Raw genomic sequence first — 21548 nt, 5'->3', positions numbered from 1 at the left:
GTGATGGGCCTCATCCCAGCCGGCGCTGCAGCCTCTCCTATCCCAGACAGCGGGATACAGATTTCTTCATAGTTTTTTTTTATAGTCTGGCCGTCCAGCGGTCTGAGGGACAGTGAACTGGCCCCCAGTGTAAAAAGTTTGGTGCCCCCTGCATTAAATGCTCATTTCTATGCTGATGATTCTCACATCTGCTTCTCCAACTAAAACCTCTCTGATGATCTCTAGGCTAACATCTCCCACTGCACACTAGAATACTTCAAACTGGATGTCCAGTAGACATCTTAAACTCAACAGATCCAAAATTGATCTCATTTTTTCCTTCCAAGACTCTTCCCAATATTGGTGGTGACATGAACTTCCTCCCAGTCACATTGAGGAAAACTTAGGGAATTGAAGGCATTACTTATTAGGACAGCAAATGGTAGTAGAAATTGAGGAATTTGAATGAACTACACTGGATCCACCCACTAGCTTAGTTTCTGTTCAGTTATGGATGTGGTCCAACTTAAATCATTTGTGGGAACTGAGAGAAAACCTTATTGCACTGTTTGAACCTAGCCCTGGTGGCTGGAAAACTGGACTCTAGGACCTCCCGTCTCTAGGCCTGGCTCTCAACACTGGCTCTCAACTCTCAACAACACTCTCAACTACCCAGCTGCCCCCTCATTATTTCTAGTGCCTTCTTTTAGGTTTTTTTTTCCTTCCTTTACAACTTGGGTATATATAGTTCTTTGCCTATTGCCTCCTTAATTAGGTTATGAACTCCTGGAGGGGAGGGACTGTTTTTTGCCTTTCTTCGTACCCCAGTAAGCCTTTTATTTAAATGCTTACTATGTGCCAAGCTTTGCACAGTGTTTGGCACATGGTAGCTACTTATTAGGTGATAAACTATCCATATGCTGAGAACTTCCAAACTTATCTATCCCCAATTGTCCTCCTGTTTTCCAGTCAAGAACTATTCTAAACAGGAATGCAAGGATGGTTCAATATTAGGAAAACCATTCACATAATTGACCATACTAACAAGCAAATTGACCAAAATCACATGATTATTTCAATAGATGCAGAAAAAGCCTTTGACAAAATGCAACACCCATTCTTATTGAAAATACTAGAAAGTATAGGAATAGAAGGGCCTTTCCTAAAAATAATAAACAGTATAGATCTAAAACCATCAAAACATCATCTGCAATGGGGATAAACTAGATGCATTCCCATTAAGATCAGGAGTGAAACAAGGATGTCCATTATCACCTCTATTATTTAACATTGTACTAAAAACACTAGCAGTAGCAATTAGAGAAGAAAAAGAAATTGAAGGTATTAAAATTGGCAATGAGGAGACCAAGTTATCACTCTTTGCAGATGATATGATGGTCTACTTAAAGAATCCGAGAGAATCAACCAAAAAGCTAGTGGAAATAATCAACAACTTTAGCAAAGTTGCAGGATACAAAATAAACCCACATAAGTCATCAACATTTCTATATATCTCCAACACATATCAGCAGCAAGAATTAGAAAGAGAAATTCCATTTAAAATCACTCTAGATAATATAAAATACTTAGGAATCTATTTGCAAAGACAAACATAGGAACTATATGAACACAACTACTTTCCACACAATTAAAACTAGATCTAAATAATTTGGAAAACATTAATTGCTCATGGATAGGACAAGATAACATAATAAAAATGACAGTCTACCCAAACTAACTTATTTATTTAGTGCCATACACATCAAACTACCAAGAAACTTTTTTACTCAATTAGAAAAAAATTATAACAAAGTTCATTTGGAAGAACAAAAGATCAAGAATATCAAAGGAAATAATGAAAAAATATGTGAAGGAAGGTAACCTATCAGTACCAGATCTCAAACTATACTATAAAGCAGTGGTCATCAACAGAAGGAAGGGTCAGTGGAATAGACTTGGGATAAATGACCTTAGCAAGACAGTCTATGATAAAGCCAGAGATCCCAGCTTTTGGGACAAGAACCCACTATTTGACAAAAACTGCTAGGAAAATTGGAAAACAGTATGGGAGAGATTAGGTTTAGATCAACGTCTCATACCCTACACCAAGATAAATTCAGAATGGGTGAATGACTTAAATATAAAGAAGGAAACAATAAGTAAATTAGGTGAACATAGAATAGTTTGCCTGTCAGATCTGTGGGAAAGGAAAGATTTTAAGACCAACCAAGAGATAGATTACATTAAATTAAAAAGTTTTCATTTAAACAAAATGAATATAACCAAAACTAGAAGGGAGGCAACAAATTGGGAAACAATCTTTATAACAAAAATCTCTAATTACTCAAATTTATAAAGAGCTAAATCAATTGTACAAAAAATGAAGCCATCCCCCAATTGATAGATGGGCAATTTTGAGAGAAAGAAAATAAAATTATCAATCAGCACATGAAAAAGTGTTCTAAATCTCTTATAATCAGAGAAATGCAAATCAGAACAACTCTGAGGTACCACTTCATGCATAGCAAATTGGCTAATATGACAGTAAAGGAACGTAATAAATATTGGAGGAGATGTGGCAAAATTGGTTAGTGGAGTTGTGAATTGATTCAACCATTCTGGAAGGCAATTTGGAACTTAAAAGACTGCCCTTTGATCCAGCCAAAACGCTGCTGGGTTTATACCCCAAACAGAAAATAAGGAAAAAGACTTGTACAAAAATATAGCCTCACTCTTTGTGGTGCAAAAAAATAGAAAACGAGGGGATGCCCTTCAATTGGGGAATGGTTGAACAAATTGTGGTATATGTTGGTGATGGAATACTATTGTGCTCAAAGGAATAATGAAGTGGAGGAATTCCATGGAGACTGGAACAACCTCCAGGAAGTGATGCAGAATGAAAGGAGCAGAGCCAGGAGAATATTATACAGAGACTGATACACTGTGGTACAATCGAATGTAATAGACTTCTTTGCTAGTAGCAAAACAATGATCCTGGATTATTCTTGAGGGACTTATGAGAAAGAACACTATCCACATCCAGAGAAAGAACTGTGGGAGTAGAAATACAAAAGAAACTGCTTGATCACATGGTTCGATGGGGATATGATTGGGGATTTAGATTCTAAATGATCACCCCAGTGCAAATATTAATAATATGGAAATAGGTCTTGATCAATGACACATATAAAACCCAGTGGAATTGTTCATTGGCTATGAGAGGGGTATAGGAGGCGGAGAGGGAAAGAACATGATTCATGTAACCATGGGAACATATTCTTAATTAAGTGAACTTTTAAAAAAAATAAAAAATAAATAAAAGTTGTACTTTTGGGACCTTAAAAAAAAGAATTATTCTAGTCAGGAACTAAGATCAAGAGCTACTTGCCTAGATATTTCTACCTGGATGACCTAAAGGTATTTCAAATTAAACATATTCAAAACTGAACTTTTTTCCATCAACCTATTTACTAATCTTCAAAACTTCCTGTCTTTTGAGAGCATTGTCATCTTTCCATTCATTCTTCCCTAAAATTCATCTTTATAGCTGCTAAAATAATCTCCCTAAAGCAGAGATCCAACCATATCTCTCCCCTGCTTAAACAACTTAAGAAATTTCATTGGCTTTCTCATCTCTAGGATGGAATACCAATTCATTGGCCTCCCGAATACATTTCTGTTCTTATCACACCCATTCATATGTGCCATATTTCAGCCAAACTGCTCTAATGTCTTATTTTCTAAATTTGAGATTCCATCAGCTCAGGGACCACTTTCTTTGGGAACCTTTCCTTGATCCCTCACTTAAAACAAGTGTCCTCTTTCTCCTGATTATCTTCTGTTTATACAGCTCCAATCATTTTGTTAGCTGCTTATGGGCAGGAATTATTTTTCTTTTTTGTAAGTTGTCCCAAGGTCTGGTGCACTTTACAAACTGAATCTGATTCAGTAACTTAGGAAGTGGTTTAGTTGTTTCAGTCTTGTAAGACTGTGACCTCATTTGAGGTTTTCTTGGCAAAGATCGTGAATTAGTTTGTCATTTCCTTCTCCAGATCATTTTACAGATGAGAAAAATGAGGCAAACTGGAATTCAGTGACTTGCCCAGGATCATGCAGCTAGTACGCATACTTATTTGAAAACACTACTGACTAATCATTCAGCTTACATACCCATTATCTCTTCCTTGCTTTGCTGCAGCCATTCAGCTAGGTAGTAGCTATAGCACTGGGCTTTTCAGGAAGACCTGTGTTTAATTCTTGCTCAGATTTGCCCTATAACCCTAGGCAAGTCACTTAATCAGTGTCTGCCTCAGTTTCCTCTAATGAAAAATGGGGATAATAGTACCTACCTCCCAAGGTTGGTTATATCAAGTAGTTGTAAAGTACGTAGTGCCTGACATATAGTAGGTACATAATAAATGCTTGTTTCCTCCTATAGCCAAATAGAGTTGAAATGCAAAGCAAATTGTTTTGGGGAACACTTTGGAAATTGGATCCTGCATGTCCATCTAGGCTCATCAGTTACACTAGTTCTCAGGCTAGCAAAAAAAAGCTCTAGTTACGACTAGTTACTGTTACCGTTTTATTTCCAAGCTCACAATTTACAGTGTCCAGATTCTACATTAAGGTTAATCTTTGATCTTATTAGTAAGCGTTGCTGCATGAAGATCAAATCAGCTGTGATTCTTACTTATACTTTGAAACTTTAAAGTAGTTTTTAGTGTGACATTGTAGCAGCTTTGAAAAGAATCATTTTTTCATAGATCTCATTTAAGAGGCAGTCTACCATGGTGTACCAGCTGCAAATCTTAGCTCTGAGACATACTGACTAGAGCCCCAAGTAAGTCATTTAAATTCTCAATGCCCTAGAAGTTCCTATCCCTATCCTCATTTGGCTATGGCTTTTGGTGGCTGAATAGGAAATGGCCCTTTTTTATTGTAGTGAGATGCTACTGACAGGAATGGGGAAGAGTTCAAAATAATTTCATTTTAATAAAATATCATTAACCTTAACTAATTAAGTCAGCTTACTGGTTAACTCATAACTTGCCCAGTGTCACATAGCTGGTAAGTGTCCAAGGTTGGATTTGAACTCATGAAGATGAGTGTTTCTGATTCTAATCTCCTTTACTGGATCCTCATCCAGGTCAAGCTCTATCCACCATGTCCTGGAGGGTTCTGCCACAATCCCTCTTCTCATCTTTCACTACACTATTTCTTTTTATTTTATTTTTAAAACCCTTACCTTCCATCTTAGAATCAATGCTGTGTACTGGTTCCAAGGCAAAAGAGTCACAAGGGGTAAGCAATAGGGGTTAAGTTAAGTGACTTGCCCAGGGTCACACAGCTAGGAATTCCCTCTGTACTAATTTACTTGGTTAGCTCATCAGCTCTCTCTACCGATAATTCTCAAATCTTTCCATCCTGCTCCAAACTCTACTAACCTCCAATCTCTCATTTCCAACTGCCTTTCAGATATCTTGAACTGGATGTCCAATAGACATTTTAAACTCAACTTACCCCAAACTGAGTTCATTATCTTCCTCCCTCCTAGTTTTCCCTTTATTGAAGAGGGCAACACTATCTTCCCAGCATTAAAGTGCTAAAAATGTCATTTATTATGCTTAGACTTGGAGACAAGAGACCCAGATTGTAATCCCAGCTCTCCCTCTAATGTGATTTTTTCTTTATACTTTTTATCACTTCAAAATGAAAGGGATGGGGATAGATGATTTCTAAGATCTCCTCTTGCCTTTAATTCCACAAAGCAAGCATAGCCCTCAGCAGAGCGTCTAACTTATTAAGAAACAAACACAAAATAACCATGCTATGTTCTAAAACAGTCATGATATAGGAAGGTTAGAGTACTATCTCTGATAGTCAACTCCTTGAGGACAGGCACTGGATTCTTATTTGTCTTGTGTTCTCAGCACCTAGGATAGCATTTGGCCATTAACTGAATGAATAACTGAACCAAGTTAAATAAAGGGTGAACAGAACATTAAAGTGCACAGATAAAGTATATACTTTATATGTAATAGTTATGGTTTTTTCTACATACTTCATATTTCTGTGGCTTCTGAAAATGTTTTGAGAATTTGAATTTCTTCACATGGTTTTTTGTAAAATTTAATTAAATTAATTAATTTAGAATATTTTTCCATGGTTAAAAGATTCATGTTCTTTCCCTTCCCTTCCTCCCCCCTCTTCCCATAGCCAGTGAGCAATTCCACTGGGTTTTACATGCGTCATTGATCAAGACCTATTTCCATATTGATATTTGTGCTTAGAGTCTACATCCAATCATATCCCCATCAAGCCATGCTTCACGTGGTTTTTAATTGTAGCCTGGAGTACATTTTACATACCTTTTCAAGGTTGTGCCACAAGGTGGTGCCAACATGCAAGAAATAATTGTCAGCCCTGAAAGCCATTCATTACTAACAGTAGTCTGATCATCATCCAGCAAAACCATACAATGTTTTAGACTGTTTAAAATAGAGGTGTGTCTGATTCATTTTAGTTTTCCATAATGTAATACCCATTGAGGTGAATTAGAACTACTAGGATTTATGATTTCAGTCACAGAATTTGAGATATGGAAGGGAAACTTGAAAAATTATTTAGTCTAGAAGTTCTTTGTACATTCAAAAACAATATTCTGAGAAGTCTATAAGCTTCACCAGACTGCCATGGGCAGGGGGGACCATGATAGCAAAAAAAAAAAAAAGGATGAAAAACCTCAGATTTAGTCTAAATTCATTGAGAAATTCAATGAGAAATAAGTCTAAACAAGTGAAGGCACATGCCTGAATTCATAGAGTTCTTAGTGAAAAGACCAAGGACCTTCTATTTGTTTGGCTTCCTTAAAAAGCTCTTTACTCCTCCCATTGTTATTCTTGTTGCTCAAGCTTGGTACCCAGAGTTCCTTTTTCCCCCCCTAAAAATAAATACTCACTTTGGAAATTAAGAAGTGGCACACCAGAGTTCTGGTGTCCTTCCCCACATACAGGGTTTTAAGATGTTTTTAACAAGAGAAAGAACTCTTTAGAATTCCAACTCTTCTTGTGTTATTCTAAACCAGTTCTGGGTGCTAAAAATGAAATACAAAAAGACCTTTAAACATTGTCTTTATGCCCAAAATTAGTCTTAAAGGGCAAATATGATGGTTCTCTTTGCTCTCCTTTTTCTTTTATGTTTATCCAAGTTGTGTTTGCCTTTTAAGATTCTTCTCGGATCCCATTGCCATGTGCTTATTATATCCTCAAGTTATTTCTGCTCTCTTCTGATCTCCTTTTCTTGAACTGTGTGTTGAATTTCACCCTCATACCGTGATGTTTAATTATTTCCTGTGTTATGAATTATTTAGATCCTAGGCAGGATGGTGTTGAGATACCAAAGCTGATTTGTTGCCTCGGTGCCTCTAAGTGAAGGAGGTCTATAAGCCTGCTTCACAGTGACCAGAGTGCACTGCACAAATCTCTCAGACAGGTTTGTATAAACAGGACAGGGATTTATTTTGAAACCAAGGTAAATTGAAGGGGAGGATTAAGGTATTAGGTTTCCCTATATCTAAAGATTCTAGCTAGCCTCCCCCCAATGATTTCTTCTTTTGAAACTTCCAAGCTCCCTAGGCTGTCTAAAATTCCCAGGGCTGACTGGCTAACCCAATTAATATTTTTATTTTTATATATATGTATATATATATAACCTAATTAACTACTTAATCCTCCCAAAATTTCTTACTAGGATGAAACAGGTATTTTTTTTAAACCCTTACCTTTAGTCTTGGGATAGTCGGTGTATTGATTCCAAGGCTGAAGAGTGGTAAGGGCTAGGCAATGGGGGTTAAGTGACTTGCCCAGGGTCACACAGCTGGGAAGGTGAAACAGGAATTCTGAGTAGCTTCAGGGTGAACCCTTTATGGTAGAATTCACCCCAAGTAGGGTCAGGCCAGAGTTGGCTTCTGGCCTTCCCCACCATAGACAGTTTGTACAGGCTAGCCGGTCAAAGGTCTTCTGATTAGACGGGTATTTTCAGCAAGCAGGAACACTTCTGATTTCACAGCAAAGAACAGTTTTCTCCAGTCAGGAACACCAGAGGTCACGATATACAGCTCCAGGGGGGATAAGAACTAAATCTTCTCAGCTTAAGAGAGAGAGAGGAAGTGCCAGCTCCAGACAGCCCAAGAAACAGGAAGTCGAAGAGCCCTCAGTAACTGCTGGTGTCCCCTTTTATTCCTTCCCCGTGTTCCAGAATTCAACATCATCAGTTCCACAACATGCGGCCAGCCCAGCAAACTTCCTTCTTTGCAAAATCCTCTCTGTTACCTCTTGCAACTCCTTTTCTCTTCTTCCTCTCAGTACAGTTAATAATACTCCTCTGAGAGGATCATTTTCTTGTCTATGACAGTGTTGGCCATAGTAAATGATTGCTACTTTGTGTTTGGATCAGTCAATGTTTAAGTGCCTTCTATGTGTCAGACACTGTGCTAAGCTCTGGAAGATTATAAAGTACTTACAGAAATTTGAATGTAAAAATGTCCTGAATGATTTTTGAGGTCTAGTTATCAAAACTATTTTAAGAAAAATTTATTGGAGGGAGAACTTTGGAAGAGGTTTGGACTGGGAACCTTAAGACATCATTTGTAATATCTTGCTATTAACTATGACTTTGGGCAAGTCACTTGACCCCTCTGTAGTTTTCTTATCTGAAAAATGACAGAATTGAATTTTGCCTATTTAACTTGAATTAAGAATATGGGGGGAAATCAGCTGAGAAGACATCAGCAATTATTGGTTTTATATGTCTGCTTTCTCATTTTTATAAAAAATTGGGGCACATTAGAATGAGTCCTAGACTTGAATTGGAAAGACCTGGGTTCCAGGGGCACCTACAATATTTAATAGCCATATGATTGGTGAGCCTGATAGAACTGCAGTTTCCTCTTTTGTAAAATGGGAACAATAACAGCAGTATTTTCTTGAATCGTTGTGAAGAAAGTACTTTCCAAACTTGAATGGGCTGTATAAATATGAGTTTTTGTTATTACCATAAAAGTTCTCGAGGAAGATTTTCTATGCATACATCAAGGTTATCCTTGACAAGAACCTGAAAAAGAAACACACAGATTTTTCTGAAACATTATATTTTATTGTCCTCACAGCTGAGTTGAGAAGTAAAGAGAAAATAAGATTGTGCTGTTTTTTTCATTTGAAGAAAACATTTGAGTATTCAAGGTGTCTTGTGCAAACATCAAAGTCATTCATTCACAAGTCCATGATATCTTTCTATGGAGATCATTTTATTCAGTGATTTGATTAATATTAACATTAAGGTGATGTCTTTAGAAGATTGAAACTGAAGTGTGCCTTCTGCCTTGACTGAGATTGATGGATTAGAAATGCAGAATATGACTTTTTTTTTTTAACCCTTACCTTCCGTCTTGGAATCAATATTGTGTATTGGTGCCAAGGCAGAAGAGTGGTAAGGGCTAGGCAATGGGGGTTAAGTGACTTGCCCAGGGTCACACAGCTGGGAAGTGTCTGAGGCCAGATTTTAACCTACGACCTCCCATCTTTAGGCTTGGCTCTCAATGCACTGAGCCACCCAGCTGCCCCCTGAATATGACATTTTTAGACATGGCCATGTGTTGAGTTGCCTCCCAAATATATCTTATTACAGGGTTGGGAGCTTTGGGGGAGGATATAACTTAGTGAGTAGTAATTGAGATACGAGAAAGAAAGAATAACATTAGTAGAATATTTCTAAATGCTCAGAAGAAAACAATGAAGTTTAGAAGGGGACACAAACAGGGTGATTTTATCACTGTTAAATTTTATATAAATTTTAGAAAACAACACATTCACAGCCTCACGTGAATTCAATGGTTTTTTGGTTCTTTTTTATGTTGAAATGTTGATGGTTTTGTTCGATAATCTTAAAAAGAAGAAAATTAATTGAAATTAAGTGAGAGGTAAGATAGGGAGATATATGTTCAAATTAAATATCTAGGAGACCATCAAATCCCATAAGTCTTATGTTATAATAGTCAGAGTCATGTGTCTTATTTTGTGGCAGGTGAGATTCTGAACTGATGGAAGTCAAGGGATGTGACTTGTGGGGACTGAGGTGAAACCTTGGCCAGTTGAAGGATCTTAAAGCCAGTGTGAAGCAGGCTCACTCTCTCTGCCATTTTGGGGGCTTGTGAAAGAGCTCTCTGGCTGGAGAGCTGACACTTATCTACGTTAGCCATCTCTGGCAATCCAGGAGCAGGCCCTCCAAATTCAGGCACTAAATCCAGGAACTATGATGTACAGCCTCTCCTGGGGACTTTTAGAAAATCTAAAAACCTTCTTTTTCTTTTCTTTCTCTTTACTAATACTTATAATAATACTTAAAAGTCTCCAAGATACATTTTTATTCATAACATTTAAAGTGTTCATCAGTTAAGGGTCAGACAAAAACAATGAGATCCTCCAAAACCTCCTATTCACAGATGATATGATGCTGATCTCATTGTCTTGGAACACTAAAATATTTGGGGAAGAGGGGTGGAAAATACATATTAGCCAATTTATGACATATAACTGGATAACAGCTATTAAACTAGTCCGTTCATGGGTGTTTTGGGGGCACATGCTTGCAGGTAGAATAATGAACTAGTCTAATAATAAAGCTGCAGCAATCAGGCTGATTGCAAATGGGAAAAATCATGTAGTGTTTACAAAATTGCCACCTGCTGCAAAATCCTTCCTCGAGCACCAATATTTTTTCTAGTAGTGTTTAATGGCTGTGAGTCATTGGATATCATGGTTCCAAAAGAACTTAAACTGTAAATAACCCAAAGATGAGCAAGAAAAAATGATAGAGTAGATGGGAAATGAGCCTTTTGTCTCTGACGACTTCTTGTGTTCAGGAAATGATTTAAGAAACACCAAGGGTTTATATGTTTAGAAAAGGAAATGGGTCAGGCATGTAACAATGAAAGAAAATCTTGGTGGTATCTTCATACCACAATTTGAGGATGTACAAGATGACTTCATCATTCCAAGATAATAAAGTGAAGACCTCCTTCATTTTATATAGGAGATATATGAGGAAAAAAAGGGCACGAATCATTCGAGGTAAGAAATTAATCAGTAGGATTTATTAAGTGCCTGCTGTATGCCAAGTTCTGTTTTAGGCACTGGAGAATGCAAAGATAAAACAAAGCAGTGTCTCCAGGAGTTCCTGTTCATTTACACATACACATAAGTATATATAGAAAATAATTTGAGGGATGAGAGAAATTAGCAGTTGTAGCAAGTGAGTCATCAGAAAAGCTTCCATGGAGGAGGTATTAAGGTGAGTTTTGAAGAAAGCTAGGGAATCTAGCAGAAGCAGAGTTGAGAGGAAAGGATATCTGGCATAAGTGATAACATACAGAAGCATGTCATGCATGTGGGCTAGCAATGGGAGAGGCTGTAATTTTTCCATAACAAATGATGACTAGGGATGGTTTCAGAGAAATCTGAGAGGATTTTCTGTATGGATGCAGGGTGATAGAAGCAGGATCAGGAAACTGATTTATATGACTGACATTCTAAAGAAAATCAACAGTAAAAAGACTTTTAAGAGCTATAGTCATTGTAGTGTCCACTTACAACTACAGAAAACTAATGGATAATACTTTGTACTTTTTTTTGCAGAAGGGTAGAGGACAATGACAGCTAGGTGTCACAATGAATAGAGTGCTAGGCCTGGAGTCAGAAAGACCTGAGTTTAAATCCAGTCTCAGATACCTACTTAGCTGGGTGGCCCTGTTTCTTCATCTGTAAAATGAGCTGGGGAAGGAAACGGTAAACTGTTCTAGGAATTCTGCCAAGAAAACCTCAAATGGGGGTCATGAAGAGTTCAACATGACCGAACAATAGTAGACTAGAAGTATAGAGACACATAATTTCAAACCCAATCAATGTGTGGATTTGTTTTGCTTTACTGACTTACTTGCTAAGGAGCTGGTTTTTTCCCCCCCTTTTTAAAGAAGGGGAGAGTGTTAAGAATGAACAGTATAGTGAAACTAAAAAATAGATGAAAAGAATGTCAATGAAACATTTTTTTAAAAGCAGAAGAGAGAAGGAAGTTTTGAAGAAGACACAGGCAAGATGGGCAATACTGTGTTATTTAGAATATTTTTCCATGGTTACATGATTCATATTGTTTCCTCCCCCCTTCCTGAGCTGACAAGCATTTCCACTGGGTTTTACATGTATCATTGTTCAAAACCCATTTTCATGTTATTCATATTTGCAATAAAGTGTTTATTTAAAGTCAAAAATCTCCAGTCATATCCTCATCCAACCATGTGATCAATTATGTTTTTTCTTCTGCGTTTCTACTCCCACAGTTCTTTCTCTGGAGATGGATAGTGTTCTTTCTCATAAGTCCCTCAGAATTGTCCTGGATCATTGCATTGCTACTAGTAGAAAAGTCTTTTACATTTGATTGTGCCACAGTGTATCAGACAAAAATCTTTAAGGACTACTTTAATATCTCATTGTCCCATGGACACAGCCTGGATTCTTGAACTCAGTTGAATAGAAGCTCTGAGAGGTTCTGCAAAGTCCAAAGAGTCTCATCACCAAAAGATTTTGCTATGAAGGGCTGGGGTTGGGGTGGTGGGAACCTTTAGAGGTTGGGGGGAAGGTGAAGCACAGCAGTTCAGAAAGAGTATGGCCTCCAACTGAAGTATGGAGTATGAAGTAAAGAGAATGTACCCACACTGAAGGAGTCACTGATTCTTGGAGCACAGTAAATATTGAGCTCTGAAGCAGGTGGAGAAAGAAGAGGACAAAATTATCATAAGTAGGTTTGCGTTAGGGGAAAAAAACTCCTTTCTACTAATAAATTAAATGTGGGGTGGCTCTCATGCTTCTTTTAGCATTTAGATTTTTTCCATTTTGGATGATTAGGACTATTTAATATTAGAAATATTCTAAGATGATATGATAGTCTACTTAAAGAATCCTAGAGAATCGGCCAAAAAACTAGTTGAAGTAATCAACTTTAGCAAAGTTGCAAGATACAAAATAAATCCACATAATTCATCAGCATTTCTATATATCTCCAACACATCTCAGCAGCAAGAATTAGAAAGAGAAATTCCATTTAAAATCACCCTAGACAATATAAAGTACTTAGGAATCTACCTGCCAAGACAAACACAGGAACTCTATGAACACAACTACAAAACACTCCACAAAATTAAAACTAGATCTGAACAATTGGAAAAACATTGATTGATCATGGGTAGGACGAGCTAACATAATAAAAATGACAATGCTACCCAAATTAATTTACTTATTTAGTGCCATACCCATTACTACCAAAAATTTTTTTTACTAAATTAGAAAAAACCATAACAAAGTTCATTTGGAAGAACAAAAGATCAAGGATATCCAGGGAAATCATGAAAAAAAAATGCAAAGGAAGGAAGACTTGCAGTCCCAGATCTCAAACTATACTATAAAACAGTGGCCATCAAAACAATGTGGTATTGGCTAAGAGACAAAAAGGAACACCAGTGGAATAGACTTGGGATAAGTGACCTCAGCAAGACAGTCTATGACAAGCCCAAAGATCCCAGCTTTTGGGATCAAAATCCATTGTTTGATAAAAACTGCTGGGAAAATTGGAAGACAGTATGGGAGAGATTAGGTTTTGATCAACATCTCATACCCTACACCAAGATGAACTCAGAATGGGTGAATGACTTGAATATAAAGAAGGAAACTATAAGCAAATTAGGTGAACACAGAATAGTATACTTGTCAGATCTTTGGGAAAGGAAAGACTTTTAAACCAAGCAAGAACTAGAAAAAAAATCACAATGTAAAATCAATAATTTTGATTACATCAAATTAAAAAGGTTTTGTACAAACAAAGCCAATGCAACCAAAATTAGAAGGGAAGCAACAAATTGGGAAACAATCTTCATTATAAAAACCTCTGACAAAGGTCTAATTACTCAAATTTATAAAGAGCTAAACCAATTGTACAAAAAATCCAGCCATTCTCGAATTGATAAATGGGCAAGGGACATGAATAGGTTAATTTTCAGTTAAATCAAAACTATTGATAAGAATATGAAAAGTGTTCTAAATCTCTTATAATCAGAGAAATGCAAATCAAAATAACTCTGAGGTATCACCTCACACCTAGCAGATTGGCTAACATGACAGCAAAGGAAAGCAATGAATGCTGGAGGGGATGTGGCAAAGTTGAGACATTAATGCAATGCTGGTGGAGTTGTGAATTGATCCAACCATTCTGGATGGCAATTTGAAACTATGCCCAAAGGGCACTAAAAGTCTGTCTGCCCTTTGATCCAGCCATAGCACTGCTGGGTTTGTACCCCAAAGAGATAATAAGGAAAAAGACTTGTACAAAAATATGTATAGCCATGCTCTTTATAGTGGCAAAAAATTGGAAAATGAGGGGATGCCTTTCAGTTAGGGAATGGCTGAACAAATTGTGGTATATGTTGGTGATGGAATACTATTGTGCTCCCTCCCCTCCCCCCCCCATAGCGCAATTCCACCAGGTATTACATGTGTCCTTGATTAGCACCTATTTCCATGTTGTTGATGTTTGCACTAGGGTGATCATTTAGTCTACATCCCCAATCATATCCCTGTCATCCCATGTGATCCAGCAGTTGTTTTTCTTCTGTGTTTCTATTACCATAGTTTTTCCTCAGAATGTGGATAGTGTTCTTTCTCATAGATCCCTCTGAATTGTTCTGGATCTCTGGATCACTGCATTGCTGCTAGTAGAGAAGTCCATTACATTCGATTGTACCACAGTGTATCAGTCTTTGTGTATAATGTTCTCCTAGTTCTGCTCCTTTCACTCGACATCAATTACTGGAGGTTGTTCAAATTCACATGAAATTCCTCCAGTTCATTATTCCTTTGGGCACAATAGTATTCCATCACCAACATATTCCAGTTTGTTCAGCCATTCCCCAATTGAAGGGCATCTCCTCATTTTCCAATTTTTTGCCACCACAAAGAGCATAGCTGTGAATATTCTTGTACAAGTCTTTTTCCTTATATCTGGGGTATAAACTCAGCAGTCCTATGGCTGGATCAAAGGACAGGCAGTCTTTTATCGCCCTCTGGGCTTAGTTTCAAATTGCCCTCCAGAATGGTTGGATCAATTCACAACTCCACCAGCATTACATTAATGTCTCAACTTTGCTACATCCCCTCCAGCATTCATTGCTTTCCTTTGCTGTCATGTTAGCCAATCTGCTAGGTGTGAGGTGATACCTCAGAGTTGTTTTGATTTGCATCTCTGATTATAAGAGATTTAGAGCATTTTTCATGTGCTTATTAAAAGTTTTGATTTCTTTATCTGAAAATTGCCTATTCATGTCCCTTGCTCATTTATCAATTGGAGAATGACTTGATTTTTTTTTGTGTGCAATTGATTTAGCTTTTTATAAATTTGAGTAATTAGACCTTTATCAGAGGTTTTTGTAATGAAGATTTTTTTCCCCAATTTGTTGCTTCCCTTCTAATTTTGGTTGCATTGGTTTTGTTTGTACAAAAAACTTTATAATTTAATGTAATCAAAATTATTTATTTACATTTGATTATTTTTTTCTAACTCTTGCTTGGTCTTAAAATCTTTCCTTTCCAAAGATCTGACATGTATACTATTCTGTGTTTACCTAATTTACCTATTCACAAATTTAATGGAAGGAAGGAAATAAGTATTTATTAAACAAGTACTATGTGTCAAGAACTGTGCTAGGTCCTGGGGATATGCATAGAAGAAAAAAAAAAGCTGCCTTCTAGGAAAAGGACAACATAAGAAAATAGGAGGGGAAAACCAGGAATGAAGAGGGATAACTGTAGAAATGAAAGATGAGGCCATAGTTTTGCTGGGAGGGGAATGAAGGCTGGCTCAGGCTTCTATCATGGTGGTTCCAGGATAAATTTAGTAAGAAAAGAAAGGGGGTGGGCCTTGAGAAGGCCTCAGAGGAAGGAAGCCCCAAGTACTGAGGGAAGTCCCAGGATAGGATAGCAGAGGCATGGTTTTGAAGTCTAATAATCAACAAATAGGGCTGAGTGGTGTCAAAGAAGTGGAAACTGAAGGGGTTGCCTGTCCATTGGGGAATGGCTGAACAAGCTGTGGTATATGATTTTAATGGAGTACTATTGGACCACAAATAACAAGTAAGATGATCACAAAAAGGCCTGGAAAGACTTCTGTTAAGTGATACAAAGTGAAGGGATAAAGGAATCACTGAAAGATTTATTTCTGTTTTTAAGATAGTATTAGGACAAACCATGTGATTTTGTTTTCCTTTTTCTTTTAGATTGGAATTATTGGTGGAACTGGCCTAGATGATCCTGAAATTTTAGAAGGAAGAACAGAAAAATATGTTGATACACCATACGGCAAGGTTGATATTCTGGTTTTCAAATGAAATGCTGCTTTTGGGGGGGATGTTTGATTTTTTTAAGTGATGATTACATTTCTTTTCAGAACCCCCATAATTATTTACCATGTTGATCTGTCCCCAAACTTAGTGGCACTAAGTTGAGGTCTTTTTGAAAGAGAAGAAAAATAACATCTAGGAGCTGTGTTCAGATTTTACACAAGCTAGATTTGAGAAGATAATACTTTATGCCATAGACCTTTGATTTTTTTAAAAAATTTATATGTTTAGGTATAATGAGTTGGTTTTCAATAATAATTTTTAAAATTCACTATTTTGAATAAGGAAGCTCAAATGTCACTATTGGCAAAATAAGATACAGACCTACATTTTTTTCATCCTAAGAATGCTTGATGATTCAGTGGATAGAGCACCAGGTCTGGAAACAGGAAGTCCTGGGTTCAAACTCAGCCTCAGACTCTTCCTAGCTATGTTACCTTGGGCAAGTCACTCAACCTCAATTACCTTGCCCTAACCACTCTTTGGAATTTAGTATCAATTCTGAAACGGAAGATCAGAAAATAAGTGGTTTAAAAAAAAAAGGCTGGCATTTTTTTGGGGGGGGTGGGACATGCAGTATGGAAAGTGAAATAATAAGGGTACACTGAGGTGTATGGGATACCTCAGTTCCCCTCAGTCTAGTAAAATAAAAGAAAAGGGTAGGAAAGGAATGAGGTTTCCCTAACCATTATGATTTCTCACTTCCCTCTCCCTCTAGTTCCCTGCATAGGGGAAGCCTTTGTTTTGCTTGATGCTCCCTAAGCCCTTCCGGTCTCTAGTTAATTTCCCCAAGCCAATTTCATCTACCTGACTATAAAATCCTCCCTGGTTGGTTTCCCAAGAAATAACAGTTCTCCAAGATGAAACAGGAATGACTAGATGTTCGAGTCAACCCTGCCTCAAAACAACAGCTGCCTCTTGACAATGAGGTTCTCTGTCAGGTTGATATTACATGAGCTCTTCTTAGATGTCTTTCTTCTTGTGAGGAAAGGTACTCCCAAGAAAAGTGCTCAGCTTCCCCTCCCCTATCAGCTCCCAAACAGGAAGCAGCCTCCTTGCGTTGGTGCTCCTTCTAATCCTCCTTCCAGACTAGAAGTTCCTAGCATGCAGTCAGACCAACCTCTCACTCTACTTAAACCCATTTAGCATAACCAAAGACAGGAAGTGGCAGATAATTCTTAAGAGACCCAACCAGCTTAAGTGAAGATGAAGCTGAACTTAATTTTGTGGACTTATTTTATGTGATTAAAATAGTGGCATGATCAAATCTAGAGCTGGCAAGGGACCATTGGGTGCCATCTAGGCTTACCCTCTCATATCATTTTTTAGGCCAGCCGTAAAAATAGTCACTCCTTTCATTTTACTAGATTTGTTGTTGTCATTACTCCATGCCTTTTTCTCTTAATCTCATACATTTAACAGAGGGGTGAGCATTTGTAGATCTGAACATAATTTGTCAATTTTTTAAACCCTTACCCTTCTGTCTTAGAATTAATACAAAGTAACAGTTCTGTACTAGATACTATTGAGTGTCTTTCTATTTAAAATTTTTTTTAATTCTTACCTTCTACCCTGGAAATTGCTTCCAAGGCAGAAGAGCAGTTAGGGCTAAGCAATGGGCATTAAGTGACTTGCCCAAGGTCACACTGCCAGGAAGTGTCTTGAGGCTAGATTTGAACCCAGGGTCTCCCATATCTAGGCCTGGCTTTCTGTCCATTGAGTCACCTAGCAGCTGTTCCTGATTTGGCAATTTTAAAAAATCATAACAAGAAGGTTTAAAGGATCTTCTCTGCTCCTGTGCCCAACTCCCAAAAAAAGCTAGTAATTTTTACTAGGGTACATTGGTCTGTCTCTAGATTGGGTGCCTTAGTTAGAACATGAAACCAGACGGGACCAAGATTACTAGGTTGAAGTCCACAGAGTCTCTCTCACTTGGTACATAATAATTGTTCCATATCTTATGACTGAATGTACTTTCAGCTGTAATCAGCAGGCTAGAGAATTCACAAAAATGACCACAAAGAAGAACAACGAAGATGAGAACAAAGATAGCCCCATTGCCACTCCTAGAAAATTCAGATTACCTGTTCAACTGACAAGGCAGCATTTTCATGTGTGAGGGCAGGATTATTTATTGTCATGGGGTACGTCCTCTTAGGGGATATTATGGGGGGTCATCATATAATTTCTTACCAGTGTCCTTTTCTCTCTGTGCAGCCATCAGATGCCTTGATATTGGGAAAGATAAAAAATGTTGACTGTGTCCTCCTTGCAAGGTAGGAAATCACACATTTACAACTGAAAAGAATCTTAGAGATCTTTAGAATTTAAGTGATTTGTTTTAAGGCAACAGTTAAGTTGCAGAGATGGGATTTGAACCCAGGTTCTATGACTCCAGATCCCTGCAGGAGTCCCCAAACTTTTTACACCAGGGGCCAGTTCACTGTCCCTCAGACCCTTAGAGGGCCATAAAAAAAAAAAAAACTGAACAAATCTGTATACCCTGTCTGGGATAGCGCAGGCTGCAGTGCTGCCTGTGATGGGCCTGTCACACCTTGCCCAGGCCCATCACTGCCACCACTATACGGGGCAGCAGTATACACAGTGCGGAATCCCCTCCCCCAGATCACTGCTCACCATGCTGACATCTTCCATTGTGCAGCCACATAATCCTTTGTGAGGTGCCTCGTTCTCCTTCAGTTACTCTCAGAACAAGGTGCCACACAAAGGATTATGTCACCGGAAGTAGTCCTGTACATGAGTGACACCATTCCGCAGTGCTCCTCTCACTGACCACCAGTGAAAGAGGTGCCCCTTCTGGAAGTGCAGTAGGGGCCGGATAAATGGGGGGGGGCAATTTGGGGGCTCCTGATTAAAGTACTTTTCATTGTGCCCCATTACCTTCAATTATAACCAAAAGGTTTACTTTATTTCAAGTAAGATCTTAAATTTTTTTTATCCTACTTGGTAAGGAGGGTAATAATGATTTTGCCCTTTCAAGTATTATCAATATTTCCTTTTAAACTCCAGCTGAATTTCATATTAAAATTGCCTATTGGTTAAACTCTCAATTTTGCCCCAAATCTTATGCAAAATGGCAAAAGGTATTATGTGGCAAACTGGTGAAGCCCCAGTCCTGTTTGTTTATCACCTTAAAATTTAAAAGGGTCTTCAAAATGAAGGCACATAATTATGGGATGATGAAATACCTTCTTTTATTGGAAAAGTGATGATGAGCCCCTTACTTTACTGAGAGGATCACTGTCTGAATGGCTTCTCAGATTGCATTTTAAAGAGCTGCTTTCTTGAGTCTTGCTCTTTTTAATTTTTTTGCCACAGAATGATCAATTTGGAAAGAAAGTATATTTCGGTTATATCTCAGTGCTTTCTTGTGGTATTGGTAGTTTCTATTGATGGTGGCTGAAATTAAATTCGTGAATTGATGAGTATTTTATTTCTCTTTCTTCTGTCTTATGATGGTATCCCTAGTTTGGGTTCAGTAGGTTGTTGGTTTCCCTGAAGCCTTATTAAAATTTTGCCTCCAAAACTAAACCAGAGCTGTCCTTGTTTATGAGTATGAACACGTCATAGCTGAGGGATATCTATTCAGCTTTAGGCTCATATGTTGAGCCCAAGGCCTTTATTGTCACCCATCTGTTGTATGTTTTCACTCGACAGGCTTTCTTTTATTAGAAGGGGGTTTTTTGCCTTCTGTTTTGAATTTAAGTGTTTAAATTATATAATAGCTATAAGATTTCTCTGTCCTCAGGCAAAAAGAAAATATCACATGGTCAAAAATGAGTCAAACTGCATTTCTGTAAAGGAACCACTTCCCTTAATGTAGCAAGCCTATTTTAAAATAATCAGTAGGCCTGCGGTTTTATCTAAGTAAACCCAAGTTCCTTTTGCCAGCAGAACAAGTTGAGTTGCATTTTTTTTTAACCCTTACCTTTTGTCTTAGTTTCAACATTGTGTATTGATTCCAAGACAGAAGAGCAGTAAGGGCTAGGCTATGGGGGTTAAGTGACTTACCAGGGTCACCCAGCTAGGGAATATCTGAAGCTAGATTTGAATCCAGGACCTCTTATCTCTAGGCCTGGCTCTGAGTTCACTGAACCACCTAACTTCCCCTTGAGTTGCACTTTTGTACAATTCTCTATGAGAAATCAGTTGTAGTTTTTCTGTCTTGAGTTTTGGTAATAAGGATAAATAAAGTAGCTTAAGATTTATCAGCTAGTACCTAAGCAAATATATCTCTAGTTGTATGCAAATTGTTTTCACTGTTTTTCAGATGCTATTCAAAAGAAATGCTAGAAAGAAAAGCACATTTATAAAGTATTTTTAAATCAACAGACTAAAAACAAGTGAGAGGTGAAAACAGGGCAATTTTGTTACTACTTCACTAAGTATATGCTATACTTTTTAAATGGAACATATACAAACCTTTTTGTTCTTTGAATTTTGAAATGCTTGTGATTGTTGGTGATTGAAAAGATCACAGCAGAAATTTTAAAAAAAAAGTAAATCCTAGGGACCATCTGGGTGGCTCAGTGATTGAGAGGCAGGCCTACCAATTGGAGTTCCTGGGTTCAAACTGTGTGACTTTGGGCAATTCCCTTAGCTAGCCCTTTCCTCTTTTCTGCCTTAGAACCAGAGAGGAAGGTAAGAGTTTAAAAAAAAAAAGTAAACCCTGTCATTAGCTAATTATAAATAATCAGTCAAGATGCTTTTAAAAACAATTTGGCACATAAATATTAACTTAGGTATGCTACAGCGGCATATAAAAGAGAATCTTAAAAAACTTCACTTGTGTTTTTTCTAGTGGTGAGCACTTAAGGCTCTTTGTTGCATTTTTAACAGCCTGGCATGGTACCAGGGCTAGGATGCTAATATAGAATATGTCCAGAGGGTGAATGCATTTTCTTTGGTAAATATCTATATTTATAATAAGCATATATAAAATAAGCAAAAGTAGGATTGTGTGTACCAATACAATTAGCCTGGGATATTTAGATGCTTTTAAAAATTTTACTGTAGGCTTTTTATAATCGCCTCCCTGGGAGCTGAGGTTTAAAGT

The 21548-nt window shown here is 37.6% G+C and overlaps 1 protein-coding gene across 1 annotated transcript in view; it reads left to right on the top strand.

Annotated features, from left to right (window-relative positions):
• MTAP (methylthioadenosine phosphorylase) overlaps window positions 1–21548 on the top strand; it is a 79948-nt gene that overhangs the window by 4776 nt on the left and 53624 nt on the right. The window contains exons 2-3 of the mRNA XM_007498070.3: window positions 16349–16435; window positions 18689–18747. Of these exons, the coding sequence (XP_007498132.1) occupies window positions 16349–16435; window positions 18689–18747 (146 nt within the window). The remainder of the gene's footprint in view (window positions 1–16348; window positions 16436–18688; window positions 18748–21548) is intronic.

The sequence above is a fragment of the Monodelphis domestica genome, chromosome 7 (assembly GCF_027887165.1).
Source record: "Monodelphis domestica isolate mMonDom1 chromosome 7, mMonDom1.pri, whole genome shotgun sequence".
Classification (NCBI taxonomy): Eukaryota; Metazoa; Chordata; class Mammalia; order Didelphimorphia; family Didelphidae; genus Monodelphis; species Monodelphis domestica.
This window is presented reverse-complemented; position numbering and strand designations above follow the sequence as displayed.